Source organism: Parathielavia appendiculata (assembly GCF_033297405.1).
Source record: "Parathielavia appendiculata strain CBS 731.68 unplaced genomic scaffold N657scaffold_2, whole genome shotgun sequence".
NCBI lineage: Eukaryota > Fungi > Ascomycota > Sordariomycetes > Sordariales > Chaetomiaceae > Parathielavia > Parathielavia appendiculata.
The window spans coordinates 2,511,710-2,529,324 of record NW_026944221.1 but is presented as its reverse complement, the minus strand read 5'-3'; the positions used below and the strand labels follow the sequence as shown (position 1 = coordinate 2,529,324).

Genomic DNA, 17,615 nt, shown 5'->3' with positions numbered 1-17,615 from the left:
GTTGTCGGACAAGACCGAAGTTCCGAGGACTTTCCAACCCCGGGACCTGCCAAGACGCGCCGTTGAGTGACCAAAGATAGCACTCACTCAACTCGATTCGTTCATCCTGGCTTGTTGCTGCAGGGTGAATGATAGGTTTTCGCTGCACCCCAAGGCGTCGAACTGGACATGTCGAGGTCCACACTGTATCTCGAACCAGAGATCGTTGTGTTGAGTGGAAGCATTTGCTCGGCTTCCAGCCAGTGAATCATCGCGCTTCCATGGTTCTGCACCGTGTGAGTGATCGTGCAACAGCGTGCCAAAGCGTCCCATGCCGGAGTCTGGATGGAGTTCGCAAGTGCTGCGCTAACATGCCGCCTTTGGGTGGAAGTGAAGTGTTGCGCTTTGCCGGCCCCATTTGGTTGAGCGTCGGTCCAGGCAGCAGGTATCGACCAGGGTACGCAGCGAATGATGGTTAGTGAACATGCAAGCAAGCAAGCATCCCAATCCGGACGGGAGGGAGAACTGAGATCGATGATGATGGTTGCCAGCTGCGATACCAGCGTCTAAATCTTCGTCTGCTCTTGCGTACGCCAGCCAGCCATGGGAGCAAGCCATTATTATTTCTCGGGAATCCGGCGCTTCTCGCTGCTGCCTGCTTGTCGGATGCATTATGGGCGTTGCTCAGCCTTCGCCTGGCGGCCAAGGATTCCCACCATGTGTCGTGTCTGCACAACGCCGCGAATTGGTGTTTCAAAACATGGGACAAGCCGCGTCGATTCGTCTGAATTGTCCGCCTCAATTGACAGAAAAGTTGTGACTTTCAAAGTCTCCAGATCTTTGGGTCGAAGCACGCTTTTTGTCCCTGACGCTTGCAGCGGGAGGAAGCCTTCCCGGACAATTAGTCAATGCTGACAACACAGCCCAATTGGGTAATCCTGGCTGCTGACGCACCTTCAGCCATCCAACCTGGAAGGTCACAGTTAAAGAGGTCCTCATTTGGGATACAGTTATTAGACGGGCACAGGGAACATAACACTGACATGACAAAGTCATGTTGGGTAGCCATATTTGACAGAATAATTATATCCCTAAGGTATTGTAGCTGGGACGGCGTTTGGTTTTACATCACTTCTCACTCACATGTACCGTAACAAGGTTTGTGCTCGGTTTGGGATTCACATTTCATGTCCCCAAGTCTCAGATAGATAGATGTTGAGGCAAATACATACATTTAATGTACAAATTCCACAAGGAGTACGCCCGCTCTCACGGCACAGAACTATTTATCTAGCACAACACCCATGATACGCGTGGTAACCCGCTCGTAAGAGTGTTAGGCCGCTAATAGTAGCCCTGGGCTTCCCTAAGCGCCTTGCGCTCGGCGACGCGCCTCTTGAAGCGAATTTCGTCCCGTCTCCGTTCACCACCATCCACCTTGTGCCCTCTCCTGTCCTCCCACATGCCCTCCGTCACCGTAAGCCGTGCGCCACCGAATTTCATAGGCAGGGCGTAGGGGCCGACAATGGTGCGGACCCCCTTGACCGTGAAACCCTTAACCCGAACCATATCCGAGGGCGATAGTTCCGAGACCTTCTTTCCGGAGGGGACGTTGACCACGCGCCTCAACCGAAGTAGCGGCGACTTATCCTCTTCCAGGACCTTTAACTCCGCCTTACCGTCCTCGACGAACTTGAGGTCACCGCCAATTCCAAATTTGCCTTCCCTGAACCGCTGCCTCCACCTCAACAAGTATCGCCTCGTCCGTGGCGGCTCGATGCCGAGTTCTCTGAGCTGATCGGATGTCAGGGTAAAGAGGGCGTCCCAGGTGGGAAACTTGGATGCGTGTTGCTTGAGGCCGCGGCCGATGACGGTGAGGAAGGTCTCGACATCGGGGACGAGGGGGATCGGCGCCGGGACCGAGGGGAGTTGCGGTTGCGTGCTCTTAGACGCCCATCGTACTTGCGCCCTGAGCCCCGCGGTAGCGATGGATGGGACAGCGCAGGGCCGAAACAGGAGCCCCAGGGCGGACTGTATCCGGAGGGACTTCATCTGTGCTGCCGAAAAGAGTCAGCGGTTGCCGGCAGAGGCCAATTGACCCGAGTGTCAAGACAGAAAAAAAGAAAAAGAAAAGAAAATTATAAGGGCTGTACCAAGCTCACCTATCGAAGAGATTCCTCTCGCAACTGAAGGCGGTCGTGGGGCATGTCAAGTCGATACCAAATCGACTTCGGCCGTTCAAGTTAGACAACGCGTTCGTCACGGCCCGGCATGTCCAAGGGTCAGAAAGTTTTCGCAGCCGCAGAAACTCCGGGCGGGAGCAGGGGCTCGAGCGAGATGGTGGGGCCGTTCGTGGGCAGGAGGCTTCCCCCGAGATTCTCAACCAATCACCTTGCCGCAGCCGCTTGATGGCAGGGGTACTGATTGATCGTGTAAGCCGCAGCTCTTATACTCGATAACTCCCACCCCTTCCACCTCACTCTTCCATCAAAGTTTCAATCTCCAGTCTTTCCGGACTTCATTTCCCATTTCTTATCCACAGTTACCACAGTCCCATAAAGCGCTTCTTGGCCCAGGGACTGTTCATCAACCAAAGCAACCACGGTCCATGAACTTCCAGCGGCCTTAGTCCAAGTCTCAAGATATCCATCCACTGGGTGTTCCCTGAGCCTCAAACTGTTAAGCAACAACCTTCCACCGCATTTTCAGCACCTGCTACCCGGCTAACCTTCCAGACTGTGCTTCGCGAAAGGTCTCACGAACGACCGCGCAAGCCAGCTCAGCGCGGACGCAATGCCTCGGATAAAAGCAAAGCGCACTGCGAAGCCCCCAGAGGTCGGCTATAGTACTGAAGCTGACGATATTGCCGCCTTCTTGAAATGGCTTCATCAGCAAGCGCAACAAACGGATCCGGAAATCTTGACACCTCCGTTAAAGCGAGCCAGGACTGCCGCAGTTCGGGACTCGATATGCGTCGCCCGCGAGCATCTAACCGTCACTTGCCCGGGGACTGCCACAACACAAGAGGCTCTGGCCATCACCCGCAGAAACGTCGGGGAGATTCTCTCTATTCGATTGTCTGAGCCAGCTTCTGGAGAATCGGACCATGGCACCTGGGCCCTACGCCTTTCGCCCCGTGCAAGATACCGCGGTCCTGGTTTTTCGGTCTGCAGTTCTGTGGATGGGGACGTTCTTACCACGTCGTTAAAGGCTGCTCTGAACGTGGCAGAGATTCAGGCGTTTGATTCGGGCGAAGAGGGTTGTATCTGGGCTGCAGTGCATATCTCGGTACGACAAGAACTGCCGTCCATTCAGCTGGACCTATCCATCGAAGTGAAATGGAACGAGAGCACGACCATCCGGGGCAACGACCGGCTGAATTCGAGTTCCCAGCAGCTTCTGCGCGATATAGTCCTCGGGACCTGGTACCCAGAGTTACATCTGCGCGGCTCCAGAGCCACTCAACCCTCATGGTCCCCTCAAGATTTCTACGAAGCCGCATGTATCCCTGATAAGCAAAGCCTGGACGCAGAGGTTTCGGGCATGGAAATTCCAAGGTTAGAGGCAACCCTGTATCCCTTCCAGCGCCGGGCGGTTCAGTGGCTGCTACGGCGGGAAGGCGTGGAGTGGCGCCAGGACCCTCAAACCCGCCAGGGGGGAATCCGGCCACACATTGCCGCGGCGTCACCAGACCCTCCCGTTTCCTTTGCGCAAGCCAAGGACTCCGACGGGAATGCCATTTATGTCAGCCCTCTAGTGGGTGCTGCGACGAGAGATCCATCCATGTTCCGATCACTTCAGGATCTTAGTGGAGGCATCCTCGCCGAGGAGATGGGGCTTGGGAAGACTCTGGAGATCATCGCACTGATACTTCTGCACCCCCGGCCCGAAGGCCCCGTCATGGTTTTTGATCCTTTTCTGGGGCGGGAGCTATTGGCTACCTCAGCAACGCTTATTGTCGCCCCGTCTTCCCTTCTTGATCAGTGGCTTTCCGAGCTCAACCGCCATGTCCCGAGTCTCAAAGTCATATTCTATCCTGGGATCAAGAAACTGGCCAAACTGAAGGATGGGAGTAACCTCTCCGCTGAGCACCTCGCCCAGCACAACGTGGTGGTTACTACCTATGAGGTTCTTAGGACCGAAATATGGGCCGCATCCGACGAGCCCGCACGCTTCATGCGCAACCAGAAGCAGTACGAGCGGGTCAGATCTCCTCTTGTCCAGCTCTCCTGGTGGAGGGTGTGTATCGACGAAGCTCAGATGGTCGAGAATTGGACGAATAACGCCGCGCAGCTTGCTCGGAGAATTCCCCGTGTCAATGCCTGGGGCGTCACTGGCACGCCAGTCAAGGACGACGTCCAAAAAGGTGAGAACGACATCCCCATTACCACAATGTAAAGCTGATCCGGATGGCCTAGATCTCCGTGGCCTGCTTCTCTTTCTCCGCTATGAGCCCTACGCCTCCGACACCAGAATCTGGAACTTCCTTACTACTTTTGACAAGGAGTCGTTCCGGAGGATTTTCAACTCGATGTCGATGCGCCACAGCAAGAGCCTTGTCAGAAATGAGATTGCGATCCCGCCTCAGAAACGCTATGTTATCACCATGCCCTTTACCGCGGTGGAAGAGCAGCACTACCAGAGCTTGTTCGAGGAACTTGCTGAAACATGCGGCTTAGACGCCCGAGGAAACCCGCTACAGGACAACTGGGATCCCGAGGATCCTGCCGTTCAGAGCGCAATGCGTCTGGCTCTTGACCGGCTCCGGCAGACCGTACTGCATCCCGAAGTAGGGTTCCGGAATCGGCGGGCACTCGGGCAGAAGGCGGGGCCCATGAGGACGGTCGCAGAAGTCCTGGACGCCATGATCGAGCAAACTGATGGTGCGATGAGGACCGACCAACGCAACCTGCTCTCGGCGAGGTTATTGAGAGGACAGATCCTTGCCTGCCAAAAACGAGAGCAAGACGCCTTAGGCGTTTGGCAAGAGGTTCTGGCGAGAGCCACGGACTGGGTGGATGAATGTCGAGCGCAGCTGGGCCATGAGATGCAAGACGCTCGCAAAGCCAAAACAGGCGAGATTCGAGATGCAACTGAAGATGGGGAGGAAGGAGATCTCGAGGCCACCGTGCCGCCACGGGTCGGCGAGGCGAGACGTCGGCTGCGGTCGGCCCTGGAGATCCAACACACCGCAGTCTTCTTCTGTGGCAATGGATACTTCTCCATCAAGTCGAACGAGGACATCACCGTACCCGACTCGGAAGAGTTCAAACGGTTGGAGAAGCTAGAGGTTGAAGCATACGACTGTGCCAAAGACATCCGAAAAGAGATCCTTAGGGAGGTCCGTTTCCCTTCTATGCATTAAGGGACCCTCTGGTCCAGGACTTGGCTAACAGTGTTACACAGAGTCACGGCAAGGCAAGTAGACTGATGGAGCGGTTACAGACGGCCGCTTCACAGCGGGCCTTTGCCGTCATACCTGAGTTCAAATCCATTGAGAAGAAGGGTATCGAGAGCCGCAGAATCGCCGATTATATTGAAGAAATCGGCGTCGCATTGGATGAACAGGCCGCTGAGATTGACGAATGGCGAGAGCATGCCATACAGCTTCTGCTGAAGCCCTTGGTTGACGAAGACAACGACGACATTACGGGCGAAGAATACGAGCAATCGACCAAGCTTCAGGACGAGATCTTGGTTTATCTCCAGGTACTGCGGACAGCACTTGCAGACAGACACGCCGCGATCACTGGACAGAAGAACTTCTTGGTGGAACATGAGACAAAGACAGCGGCTCGAATGGCCGCTGCAGGAGAGGGACCGTTTCCGGAGAAGCTTCTCGAGCTCCTCAAGGTTCGAGAGACTATCAGACCGCCCTTTGTCGAAGGGGACCCCATGACCTCTTTGCGAGGACTTGTGTCAGAACTGCGGGCTCTATCCGCCAAGCTCCGGAATGAAGCCGCGACGGGGAGCCCGAGAGCCGCAAACGAGCTTGCCGTTGTCTCAGACTTGCTCAAGTCGACACTCAGTTACCAGTCGGAACAGACAAAGGCGGAATTGGCCATGGAAAAGGAGATTGAGCGTTTTATGGACACCCTAAACGCTCGGATTGACTTCTACCGACAATTACAGGAGGTCTCCGATATGGTGGCCGAGTACGAGGGCTCACTGGAGGCTGAAGCGCTGGATGTCGCTTTGCAAACGGTCCAACGACAAGAAGGGGCTCTGCAGACGAAATCAGCTGCCGTGAAAGCCAAACACCGCTACCGTGAGTGCTTGTCAGAACCTAACATTGGGTAATGTGGCTGACAGTTGGCAGTTGTACACCTCAAGGAGGCAGAATCCAGCTCGGAAGAGCAACGGATGTGTGTAATCTGCCAGTCAACTTTCACAATCGGCGTCTTGACGGTCTGCGGGCACCAGTTCTGCAAGGAATGCATCACACTGTGGTTCCGAGTGCACCGCACATGTCCCGTGTGCAAGAGGCATCTGCACCAGACGGATCTCCATGACATCCTGCTGAAGCCGCAGGAACTCAAAGTGCATTCAGAGACGCACCAGAGGAGCGACAACACATCGAATCAGACACAGACAGCATCCTCCAAAAACCTGTCAACCATCTACACGGAGTTCAACGCCGAACAGCTAGCCGAGATCAAGGACACGGAACTTGACGGGCCCAGTTTCACGACGAAAGTGGACACACTGATACGCCATCTGCTGTGGCTGAGACAGTCAGATCCGGGTGCCAAGTCGATCGTGTTCTCCCAGTACAAGGAGTTCCTGGAAGTGTTGGGACTGGCGTTCCGGCGGCACCGCATCGGGTACACGTCGTTTGACAAGGCGCACGGCATCACCAATTTCAAGGAGGACCCGGGTACTGAAGTTTTCCTTTTGCACGCACGAGCTCACGCCAGCGGGCTGAACCTGGTGAACGCCAGCCACGTGTTCCTGTGCGAGCCTCTCCTCAACACGGCGCTGGAGCTGCAGGCCATAGCACGTGTCGACCGCATCGGGCAGCAGCACGAGACGACGGTGTGGCTGTACATTGTCGACGGCACGGTCGAGGAGTCCATCTACGAATTGTCGGTGCAGAGGCGGATGGAGCACATGGGGCGCAACTTGAGCCTCAACAAGAGCAAGTCGAAGGAGTCGACGCCGGAGCTGCTGGATGCGAAGCTGGACGAGGCGAATGCGCTCGAGATGCAGCAGGCGCACCTGTCGAAGCTGATGGGCAAGGACGGGATCTTGGGCGAGGCGGTGGATAATGATGACTTGTGGACGTGTCTGTTTGGACGCCGGCATCTGAGACAGGCGCAGGAAGATAATCAGCCTGTGAATGCGGCGACGATGCGGTTTTTGGCTGCTGAGGCGGCGGAGAATAGGACAACCGAGGGATGAGCAGGAGATGAGTCTATATATGCTCGATTTCTGTTTTATGACCATACTAATGATGATTTATCTGGTGAAAAATGAAAAAAGATTATTATCATTCAAAAGTCTTGGCAAGATAGAGCGGTTTGAGTTACACAGTTACGTCAATAAGCTATGTTGCAAGCTCAGGGGCATTGTGGAAATGTTGTTAAGGTCGCTCGTCGACAGGGGGCACCAACTGCTAAGTCCCTGCCAAGGTAAGAGTCAAAGGTAACGAGTACGGTAAGATACATTGTAGTTTACCACTCCCCTACGGAGCACCCATTGCCCAACGCGCATCTGAGATGCAGATTCATGTAAGCTTGAACTTGGCACTGCCCAGCAACTCTTCTTCAACACATGTTTCCTACCACAACCCTTCCCGCCCAACAATGCCATGACGACGCGACGAGTCGAGACAACACAACCCACTCAAATCTACAACCGACCCGCTCCAACATCTGTTATATCAAACCAAGCAGAATTACCTTCGTAGCCGACCATGTCCATCTCGGCAAGAAGAGCGGCACCCGCCGCCTCGAAAACCACCGGCCCCAGCATCCTCCAGACCCTCCAGGCGACCCAGATGATCGAGACCAAGCCCGTTCTCCCAGCCGGTTTGTCTTCCCTCTCCACGCCGAGTCTGCTCTTCCACCTCCTTGGGGGTTATCCCACATCGCACATCCAAACGGAGGATAGAAAAAACCCAAAATCATCAAACGGAATAATATAAGGGACTACTAACTGGGGCGGCCGGTAGAGATTCTCTCCACAATTCTCGACTACCTGCCCGTGGCCGACCAGATGCGCTTCGCCCGCGCCTCGCACCGCATGCGCGAGATGGTCTACGACGACACCCGGTGGGTCGCCCGGCTCAGGAGTATGGGTTGCTGGGACGAGGCGGAGGCGAGGAGAAGGTTTGAGGTGGTCATGCGGCGGCGAGCCGCTTCGGGGGGTGCTGCTGGCAGGGGGATCGGGCCCGGCTCTGCTGCTGGGGGTGGTGCCGGTGCCGGTGCCGGTGCCGGTGCTGGTGCTGCGGGAGGGGGTGGGAGTAGTGGTGGTGGTGGCGGTGGCGGTGGTCATCACAGGGGGGAGAGTCTACTGTTTGATGCTGGGTTGGAGGAAGAGAGGAGGAGGAAGCTGGAGCAGCAACAGCACCAGCAACAGCACCAGCAGCAGGTGGCGGAGGTCAGGAATGGGTTCGAGACGATAAAGGTGGGCGGCACGGTGCAGACAACACTGCAGGACCCGTCGACAGATCCTGAGGCGCTGCTGCGCGTGATCAAGAACGCGCGGAGTGTGAGAGGCCACGCGAGGCAGGAGTACGCCAAGATCTATGGTGCCCTGGCGCCCTTCTACTTTGATCTCGTCCGCGCCAAAAGTCACACGGATCCACTGGTCTTCAAGGTATTTCGCGACCCGGAGCGACAAGCGCAGATGCTGGCGAACCTGAGGGCGTTTGCCAAGAGCGACTGGGCGCAAGGCGCGCACAAGAGGGTGGAGAAGGTCGAGACCATGACGAGCATCTTTGAGAGCGCCGTGCTCCGCGAGTTTGAGCAGGGGTATGAGTTTTGGGACGTGGACGGTAGGATGAACAAGTATGCCCACGTGCTGGCGATGCTGAACGGCAGCAACGCCGCGGTGGAGCTGTTCATCCAGAAGCACCCCATCTTCACGGACCGCGAGGTGCTGGCCAACTCAATGGACTGCGTCAATATGGCCATGGCGGATAGCATTACGCTGGAGCCATCAAGACACTTCTTCGAGATGCTCACGCGCAAGGTCAACGAGCAGGCCGGGGTCATCGAGCGCATCTTCCCGAAGCCGGGACAGGTGTTTTGGGCGTTTGTGGACAAGGTCAGAGAGGATACCATCACGGAATATGTTACTCCGTTGTTTGACGAGACACACGAGCGGAGCATACCGTCATATCTGAGAGCTGTCTCGGGCATCTTCGAGCAGACACTGCAATTCCTGCGTACCTTGACACCGCCCAAAGGGGCCGAGATATCGCAGGAGGCCAAGGCCAAGGAGATGGCGCTCAAGGTGTTTGAGCCACATCTCGACCTGTACCTGCAGGACGAAATCGACGAATTCACTCGGCAAGCCGAGCGGGAGGTGGGAGAGTGGGAAAAGAAACTGTCGGAGCAGGAGGCCAGCGCCGAGTCCTTCTACATGGGCAGCTTCACCAACCGGCAGGCTGACAAGAAGGATTTCTTGACAACTTTCAAAAAGGTCGTCATGATGCCTGTCACGGTGCTTCCAACAAGCTTTGCGCTGCCGGGCCTGCCGCTGGGATCACCATTTGCGAGCAGCAAGCCGGCCAGCACAAATGGCGGCAATGCACTACAGACCCCGAGCCAGCAGGGGTCTCGTTCGCAATCTCCCGCCCCGCCCACTCCGGCGGCGGGCGACCGCAGCAGCAGCCCGATGCCTGGGAAGGCACCAACCGACGAGCTGGCAGCCAAGGCAGCGCTCATGACGTCCAGGCTAGAGGGGATCAAATCCCTGTTCAGCATTGAGGTGGCGCTGAGCCTGGTGCATGCCGCGAAGGCCAGCCTCGGGCGCGTTGCTGTGTTCATCCAGCTCGGCGGACAAGCAGGCGGCGAGGCGCGTGAGCAGTGCGAGGCCATCTTCATCGCGTTGCTGCGCATCCTGGGCAACGGGCATGTCAAGCCGGGATTCGACAAGGCCGTGGCCCACTTGTCGCAGTACAATCCCCGGGAGGTCAGCGAGCATGACCGCGGTGGCGTGGCGCCGCTCGTCACCTTCATCGAGCTGGTCAACGTAGGCGATCTCATCTCACAGATGATAGACGTCTTTTACGAGCAGCAGCTGGCCGGGCCCAAGATTGCGGACCGCAACGACTTCCTGGACCCGGCGGGGTTGGCAAAGAAGAAATTTGAGCAGATGCTCGACGAGAGCGTCGCCGCTGGCCTTAATAAGGGCATCGACGTGCTCATGGACGAGGTAGAATATATCTGCGCAACAACACAGCTGCCGACCGACTACAACCCGGGCGCCGGCGCCACCCCTGACGCAGCATCCTCCTCGGCATCATCATCGTTCGAAAAGCACGCCTCCAGAATCGACATGGACATTGGTCCGACGTGCACAGCGCAGCGCATCCGCGACCTCGTGGCGTCGCACACGTCCATGCTGGTCGGCAGCACCGACAAGTCGATGCTGGACGTGTTTAACGGCGAGGTCGGGCTGCGGCTCTTCACCGCCGTGTGCAAGCATTTGAAGCGGCAGCGCATCAGCACCGAGGGCGCCATCAAGCTCATTGCCGACATGAACCTGTACTTTGAGTACATCCGCACGCTCAAGAACCAGGACCTGCTGGCCTACTTCAAGGCGCTTCGCGAGCTCAGTCAGATCTATCTGATTGATGCGCGGCATGCCAAGGAGATGGCGACCATCATCGCGGATGGGGACCGGTTCGGGGGGATCTTCCGCGCCGAGGAGGTGTACGAGTATGCCGAAAGACGGGCGGATTGGTATCAGGTGAGAAAAGACGTCGAGAGGGCCATGTATGGATTGGAGTGTTGCCTTATGTAGGGCGATGCGGGAGATACAAAACTGTCACATACGCCGGGTTGGGGCTAGAGAAAACGGCAAGAGTTTTGAGTAGAGCGAATGATATCCCTTGCAGACCTTTTCGTGGTATCTCCGTGTGCTAAGAGCAGGATGCTCTTGTTTTATGCCCCCTTTACGAACCCTACCCCCTAACGCCGACCTCATGCCCTCATAACGCCAAACTGTGATGAAATCAAGACTCCTCTCCTACTTGGCCTGCCCAAAATCCAACTTCCTCGCCACCTTGGCTCCCCGGTTGTTGGTCTCGTCGTCAAGTATTCCATTCCGCCTCTTCAGATCCGCCCCCATTTTCTCCTCTCCGCCCGACTTCCGAGGGAGGTCCTCCTTCCTCGTCGGCTTCGGGTCGGTCCTCCACCACCTGTGCTCGAGCATCTCTCTCGCCGTGATGCGCTTCTTGGGGTCCAGCGCCACTGTCCGCACAAGCAGATCCACGCCGTCGGCGCCGACCGCGCCAAAGCGCCCCATGTACGCCTCCTTTCCCCACACCGGCACCACCTCGCTCGGGACGGTGTACTCCCTCAACTGCGTCACGCCGGGCCAGTTATCCTCGGTCGGCGTGCCGATTTGCTTGCAAATCAGCGCTATCTGCTCGACCTCGGTGTTTCCCGCCAGAAACGGCGCGCGGATGATGAGCTCGGCAAATACCATGCCCACGGACCAGATGTCCACGGCGCCGCCGTAGTGCCGCGCGCCAAACAGCAGCTCGGGGGGGCGATACCAGCGCGTGATGACGTTGGCCGTCATGCGCCTTCCGGGGTCGGCGAACGAGCGCGCCAGGCCGAAATCGGCCAGCTTGACCTCGCCGTCGGCGGCGATCAGCAGGTTGTTGGGCTTGATGTCGCGGTGCAACACAAAGTTGTCGTGGCAGAACCACACGGCGCGCGTCAGCATGCCCATCCAGGCCTTGATGTCGCCAGCGCCATAGCGCACGCGGTCGACGTCGCGGATTAGCATCTCGAGGTCGCCCAGCGGCAGGTACTCGAGCACGAGGTTCAGGTTCTGGTCCTTGGAGCTGAAGACGGAGAGGAGCGAGATGATGTTGGGGTGTTGCAGCTCGCGCAGGTACTTGAGCTCGCGCACGGCGTCGGGCGCCATGCCGTCTTGGTACTGCTGCTGGACCTTGATCTTCTTGATGGCGACGAGCGTGGAGGGGTCGTGCCGCACGTGGCCCAGGTACACGTTGGCGTAGGTGCCCTCGCCGAGTTTCTTGCCCTTGACGTATTTGCGCTTTTCGTCCTCGTTGAGCTGCTCGATCGGGTCGAGCGTCATGGCGGCACCGTCTCCTGGGGCCGATCGGGCTGCGGGGGGGTAGCGCGGGGTGCCATTGCCGTTGGACGACGGGACCGCCGAGGTCTGTCGTTTGAAGGGCGACGAAATCGGCCGGGAGGGTTTGAATGCGTCCGAGGTAGGCGCCACGAGAGGGGAGACGGCCATGTTGACGGTCGTCTCGTTGGCCTCGTCGCTGACTAGGAGTAACTGACTTTTGAACGTTGAAAGAAGGTTGGAGCTCTGGGTTGATAATGGATCCAGGATACCTGGTAAGGTTACCGTTATACTAAGTACAGTACGGATAGAACATTTGACGGCACGGGTTCGACTGAGCCTAGCTTATCACTGAACTGCCCCACAGCTCTAGGCTCTTAAGCCCGATGATCTCCGGATTTTGCCCGGTGACCTGGGGATGGCCGACACCCAACTCACGATAAATTATACCACGTGAAGCTCCGTGGTGAACATATCAGGTCTTTCGAGCAGCGGACACTGGTGACCGACTCGTTCGGGCGATTGGCTTCCGACCACATAACGATTCGTCTCAACTCTTTCAGACCAAAGAGGTTCATGGAATGTGCGTCGAGACAGACTCGAGGTGATGGCTTAGAAGCCAAAGTCGAGCACAACCTCAACAGACGGGTTCCATATTACCCTCGGATCGATCAGAATGATTCCCTAAACCATACTCCTGACGTCCTACACCAGGCACGAGGGAAAACGCCGGGGTAGGTGAGGACTCGTATGAGTCTTCGTGTTAGGGTTTGGTTTATGATTGTCACCCGAGCGAGCTTCGACATCCGGGGGCATCGAAATGCGAGTGCGCGGTGATGGAAAGGCCGGAGATACACGCATTAACACCGATTGGTCATGGCTCTGCAACGCAGCTCAAAGTGTTCCTTGACAACTTGGGCCGAGCTGCTTCACTCCTCATGAGCTGCCATGGACGCTTCCAGCTCCCAAGACCCCTCAGGACATCGCTTCCATGTTTCAAGTGGCCAAAGTCCTGAGAGAACGGACAACGGCACTCATCGGACCATTCCCTTGGAGCCAACCAGGATTTAGATGCCCAGTCCCTCCATCACGAACAATGAGCTCGGCCAACATGGACATCACCAAAAAACAATCCAGCGGGCCCTCGTTCGGCTGGCAACTCCTCCGCCAAAAGCCCCTCGCCGACCCAACATCACCCCTCACAGGCAAAACAATTCTCATCACGGGCGCCAACTCAGGCCTCGGCCTCGCCGCAGCAACCAAACTCGCCCGTCTCGGCCCCTCCCGCCTGATCCTCGCGGTGCGCAACCTCGACTCGGGCCGTGCTGCACAGCGCAACATCCAGGCCCAACTCAGACTCCACCTCGCCCAGAACAACAACATCAAACCCGAACCCGACATGGATGTTTGGGTCTTCGACCTCGCCTCGTACACGACTATCGCCGCCCTCGCGCGGCGCGCGTCCGCCGAGCTTGACCGCCTCGACGTGGCCGTGCTGAATGCCGGCGTGTACGAGGTCGGCTACGGCGTGTCGGCCAACAAGTGGGAGCGCACGCTGCAGGTGAACACGCTGGGGACGGCGCTCCTGGGCGTGTTGTTGCTGCCCCTTCTAAGGCGAGTGCGGGAGCGAGACGGCTACGGGGTGCGGGTGGGGCGTCGGTGTTGGAAGTCGTGGCATCGCGGCGGGCGGAGGCGGTGCGGTGGACGCAGGAGGTGAGGGATGGGAAGGGAGGCGTGTTGGAGGCGGCGAATGCGGTATGGGAGGAGGGGTATGAGCCCAGTGAGCAGTATCGAATGTCCAAGTTTCTGCTGATGGCTGTGGTCAAGAAGATGGCTGCGTTGGTAGATGAGTCTGAGGTCACCGTCACGGCTGTGTGCCCGGGGGGTGTTGCGACGAACCTGAGTCGCGGATGGACTGGTGTTGTCGCTGCGGTTGTCAAGACGCTGGTGAACACTTTGATTATGCGGACGCCCGAGTATGCGGCGCGGAGCGTAGTCAGTGGCGTATCGCTGGGGCCAGAAGCCAGCGGGAGGTTGTGGTATGACGATGAATTGCACGAGTAAGTCCGACATGACCGTTGCCACACTAATGTTTGCAGCAACTTAACGAGCACGTCCAGGCTGTCCTTTCTTGCTGGTGAAGATGGCGAGAGACTAGGCGACAAGATCTGGGCCGAGGTTATTGATGCCCTGCAACGAGAAGTACCAGAAGTGGGCGAGGTCTTGAGAACGTTACGAGCATCCGAGACGATATGAGTGTACGTTCATTGTAGCCCCGTCCGTGAGCCAGACATCGGCTTTTAACCTTTGCCATTGTGGTTGCTTGGCTCAGCTGAAGGTAGCACCTATTGCCTTGGCAATTGACACATGTTGATACACAGTTGATATAGCGTCGTGATCTACCGAGTCTCGACCATTGAGGAGAGTCTTGCGTTGTGTTACGTTGTGTTATGAAACGTATGGTACCTACAGCAGCAACAGAACGGTGTTGCTTGGAGGACTCCCCTCAATGACGCTAGCAAACACTCTGTAACACCTTCGCGGTCACCACACCACATCGCAGTGGGAACCCACCGGTCCTGGATTCATCTTGTCGGATCTGGTGGGGTTTTGAAGGGGGCTTCGGGTGACTGAGCGTTTACTGTTAAGTTAGTGCCCGTCCCGTCTTTGCCGCGTCTCCTGGCACTTCGGCGCCTCAGTTCCACACATCTCGTTGCCAAATGTCTATCCGTAAAGCAGTAACGCTTCCTCCGCCGGTTCTCTACTTTGTCATGGTTAGCGTCTTTCACCCATTACTGCTTGATGACATAAGTCCGCCTGTACTCGTCGTCGATGGTCTCCAGATAGAACGTCCCAGGCAGCAGCGAGGCGGTGTCGCCAGCCGGCTTGAAAATATTTGCGCCATATGCCTTGGCTCGGAGCGCGCAAGCCTAGATGAAGCAGCCTTGTCACCACCATTTTTCACCTTACTTGCCTCAAGCTGGGAATGTCAAAAACACTCACCTCTTCGTACTCGTCTGGCGTCGCGACATGCCTCTTCTTCAACCTCCCGTCGCCATCAAATCAATCCCCTGCACCATCTCGCTTAGATCCTCATGGTTCTGATACTAAACGGCGCGCTAGCGTGCCGCTGCCGTAGCTGAACAAGCCAATCGTCTTGCCCCGTGCCGCGGCCAGGTCGATGTTACTGATGAGGCTGATGGGCTACCGACAATATCAGTTGTGAATTTACCTATTCGGAAATGTCCCGAGGTGCTTTCGGGAGCAAATGCGCTGCCTGGGGGAGCAGGATGTCTCCTGAATGAAGACAGTCATAAAGCGGTATAAGACAGTCACCAAAAAAAGGAAGAGTGTCCTTAGCGAGCAGTACAGGCTGCTGGTGTACATGTTGCCGCAGCGCGACGTCGCCGCGATGCACGGCTCGACCCGCTCGCGGAATCGGTCTCGCGTCAGCGCCACGAGCACTTTTTCCAGCTCCTTGCTTCCGCAGCGACTCCGGATAGGTCAGCTTGCGTAGCGAGGTGGGGATGCCTGCCCACGCGGCGTCGTTGTCGTTGTTGGGGTATGATGCGAGGCAGTCGTTGTATTGGAGCCGGCCGTAGGACTTGCTAACAAGCTTGCAGTTGGGCGAGTGGAAGGCCATGTAGCTGAAGAGGTCGAGGACGCTTTTGAAGGGTTAGGAGGGGGGGAAAGCGATGGATTGTTCGCCGTTGCCTTGGGACGACTTGTTTCTGGCAGTCTCGAGACGTTGTAGAAGGTTCTTGTGGCATTCGTCCAGGGTGCTGGTGTAGCCGCAAGGGACTCGCGGCCGTTGACCACAGGGAATTCGACCCTCATGTCGGGCTTGTAGAAGTCGTAGATGTGGGTCATGTAAGTGCCGTGAAGGGTTGGGTTCAGGGCCAGCGGCGCGTTGGGTCAATGAGCATGGCGACGGCGCCAGCACCGCCGGCGGGCGCGAAGCATGCTGATTGTAGATGGCAATGCCCGAGGTGGGGATGATGGCATCTTGACCGTCCCACGAGCGAGATTCGACCCAGTTGGCGGCGTTGAACAGGGCGTTTTGGTTCCGCCGTAGCATGCGCGAATCGTGTCGATGCCTTCCATGCTCTTGTTGCCCGGGTGTGCAAACAAGGTTGTGAGTACCGACTTGACTGACTTGGCCTTGTCGATGGGCAACTCGGTGCCTACCTTGAGGTGGCCAATGGACCTGGGTTCGATGTTGGACTTGCGAAGCAGCGAAGAGGCAGCCGTCAGCGCTAGGGAGCAGACATCTGCGCGGCTTGGTCAACCCAGAACTCTGGTGCTGTAGTCGTGACATGAAATGGCTCGCGTTGGATGACTCGGTGAGTCCGGCATCGTAGCTGTAGTACCAGTACGTTACTCACCTTCTCTGTCGGTACAGTAACTCATGTACTTGAGACCCAGTCCAACAGTGTATATGCCCGGAGATACGCCTTGGTGCTTGACGAAAAACGACCGGTCCAGGCACTTTGCACTTGTTATCAGACACGTGGATCAAAGCCGCGAGGGACAGGAGAGTGTATTTTCACATGTGCCGGGACATGGATCTCCATGGCCTTGATGCCGACATCTTCGGGTATGCCATGTTGCGGGACCAGTCGGTCTGATTCGAGCTAGGCATATACTGCGGAACGAAACTGGTTCTTGGAGTATGATGGCGAAGTGTTCAGGCCGTGCCAACCATTTGAATGGGAGCATTGTGGAGGGCTTCGGAGTCGGCTTGCCCTGACCGCCGGTCTTCTTTGTCCGGAAGAACCGTATGAGCTCGACATAGGCTAGACCAATAAGCGAGTAGACCTGAGTGCAAAGAGCGTCCCCAACGAACACCAACAAGCATGCTTGCCTTGCAGCTCCGGTCTGCCTTCGGTCCGCTGCGGAAGAGGGAGGTGTCCCATTGATTTATGTACTTGTTATCAATCTCGTTGGGATTGCAGTAGATTCAACACTATTAACCGTCTTCTGTCTTGAGCGGGCCGCCTTCATGGTCAAGGCCAACCTAATTCTGGGCATAAGTTTGGATCGCCTGGCTAACCCCTGAGAAGTGTCAAGACAGCACCAAGCGTCAGAACAATCGTTGTGGACCCCTGCCTATCCTTATTCAGATATTTGTCTTGACGGCACCTACTGTACTCGCTTCGAGGAATTCACCGTGTCTTGGCATGTTCCCCCGTTGCGAGCAGCCGATTTCTTTGGCTGTTGGATGGCTGTTGGCAGAGCGCTGATTCCAGGGTGAGCTGTATGTGGCCTTGGCGATCAGGGTTGGGTATGCATGTCTTGGATCTGTCACGGCTCCTCGACACATCTGCCGTCCCAATTCAAAGTAGCTCCATATATCAGTA

General features: G+C 56.9%; 6 protein-coding genes across 6 annotated transcripts; 3 read left to right on the top strand and 3 right to left on the bottom strand.

The window, feature by feature from the left end:
- Positions 1–1,143: 1,143 nt before the first annotated feature.
- Positions 1,144–2,198, bottom strand: N657DRAFT_641571 (uncharacterized protein). Its single transcript, XM_062792172.1, has 2 exons — positions 2,142–2,198; positions 1,144–2,036 (listed from the first exon to the last, which is right to left on the bottom strand). The coding sequence occupies exon 2, from the start codon at positions 2,029–2,031 to the stop codon at positions 1,324–1,326; it is 708 nt and encodes a 235-aa protein (XP_062651337.1). The 5' UTR covers positions 2,032–2,036; positions 2,142–2,198; the 3' UTR covers positions 1,144–1,323.
- A 574-nt stretch (positions 2,199–2,772) lies between these two features.
- On the top strand, positions 2,773–7,380 carry N657DRAFT_678155 (uncharacterized protein; the record flags this gene model as incomplete). The annotated part of the gene is made up of 4 exons (XM_062796047.1): positions 2,773–4,345; positions 4,398–5,320; positions 5,386–6,247; positions 6,299–7,380. The coding sequence occupies 4 exons, from the start codon at positions 2,773–2,775 to the stop codon at positions 7,378–7,380; spliced, it is 4,440 nt and encodes a 1,479-aa protein (XP_062651336.1).
- A 769-nt stretch (positions 7,381–8,149) lies between these two features.
- N657DRAFT_217238 (uncharacterized protein) lies at positions 8,150–11,065 on the top strand. The gene has a single exon (XM_062786269.1). It carries the CDS (start codon positions 8,197–8,199, stop codon positions 10,951–10,953), a length of 2,757 nt encoding a protein of 918 aa, XP_062651335.1. The 5' UTR covers positions 8,150–8,196; the 3' UTR covers positions 10,954–11,065.
- A 113-nt stretch (positions 11,066–11,178) lies between these two features.
- Positions 11,179–12,426, bottom strand: N657DRAFT_678153 (Pkinase-domain-containing protein; the record flags this gene model as incomplete). Its single annotated transcript, XM_062796046.1, has 1 exon — positions 11,179–12,426. The coding sequence occupies one exon, from the start codon at positions 12,424–12,426 to the stop codon at positions 11,179–11,181; it is 1,248 nt and encodes a 415-aa protein (XP_062651334.1).
- A 1,012-nt stretch (positions 12,427–13,438) lies between these two features.
- Positions 13,439–14,484, top strand: N657DRAFT_531840 (NAD(P)-binding protein; the record flags this gene model as incomplete). The annotated part of the gene is given in 3 exon segments (XM_062787730.1): positions 13,439–13,910; positions 13,925–14,315; positions 14,367–14,484. Coding segments are annotated over 3 exon segments (981 nt in total), but the record flags the coding sequence as incomplete, so codon positions are not given.
- Positions 14,485–14,755: 271 nt separating this feature from the next.
- N657DRAFT_661650 (uncharacterized protein) lies at positions 14,756–16,829 on the bottom strand (the record flags this gene model as incomplete). Its single annotated transcript, XM_062795106.1, has 8 exons — positions 14,756–15,185; positions 15,364–15,459; positions 15,592–15,748; positions 15,795–15,920; positions 15,978–16,056; positions 16,188–16,526; positions 16,641–16,743; positions 16,806–16,829. The coding sequence occupies 8 exons, from the start codon at positions 16,827–16,829 to the stop codon at positions 15,048–15,050; spliced, it is 1,062 nt and encodes a 353-aa protein (XP_062651332.1). The 3' UTR covers positions 14,756–15,047.
- Between the last annotated feature and the right edge of the window lie 786 nt (positions 16,830–17,615).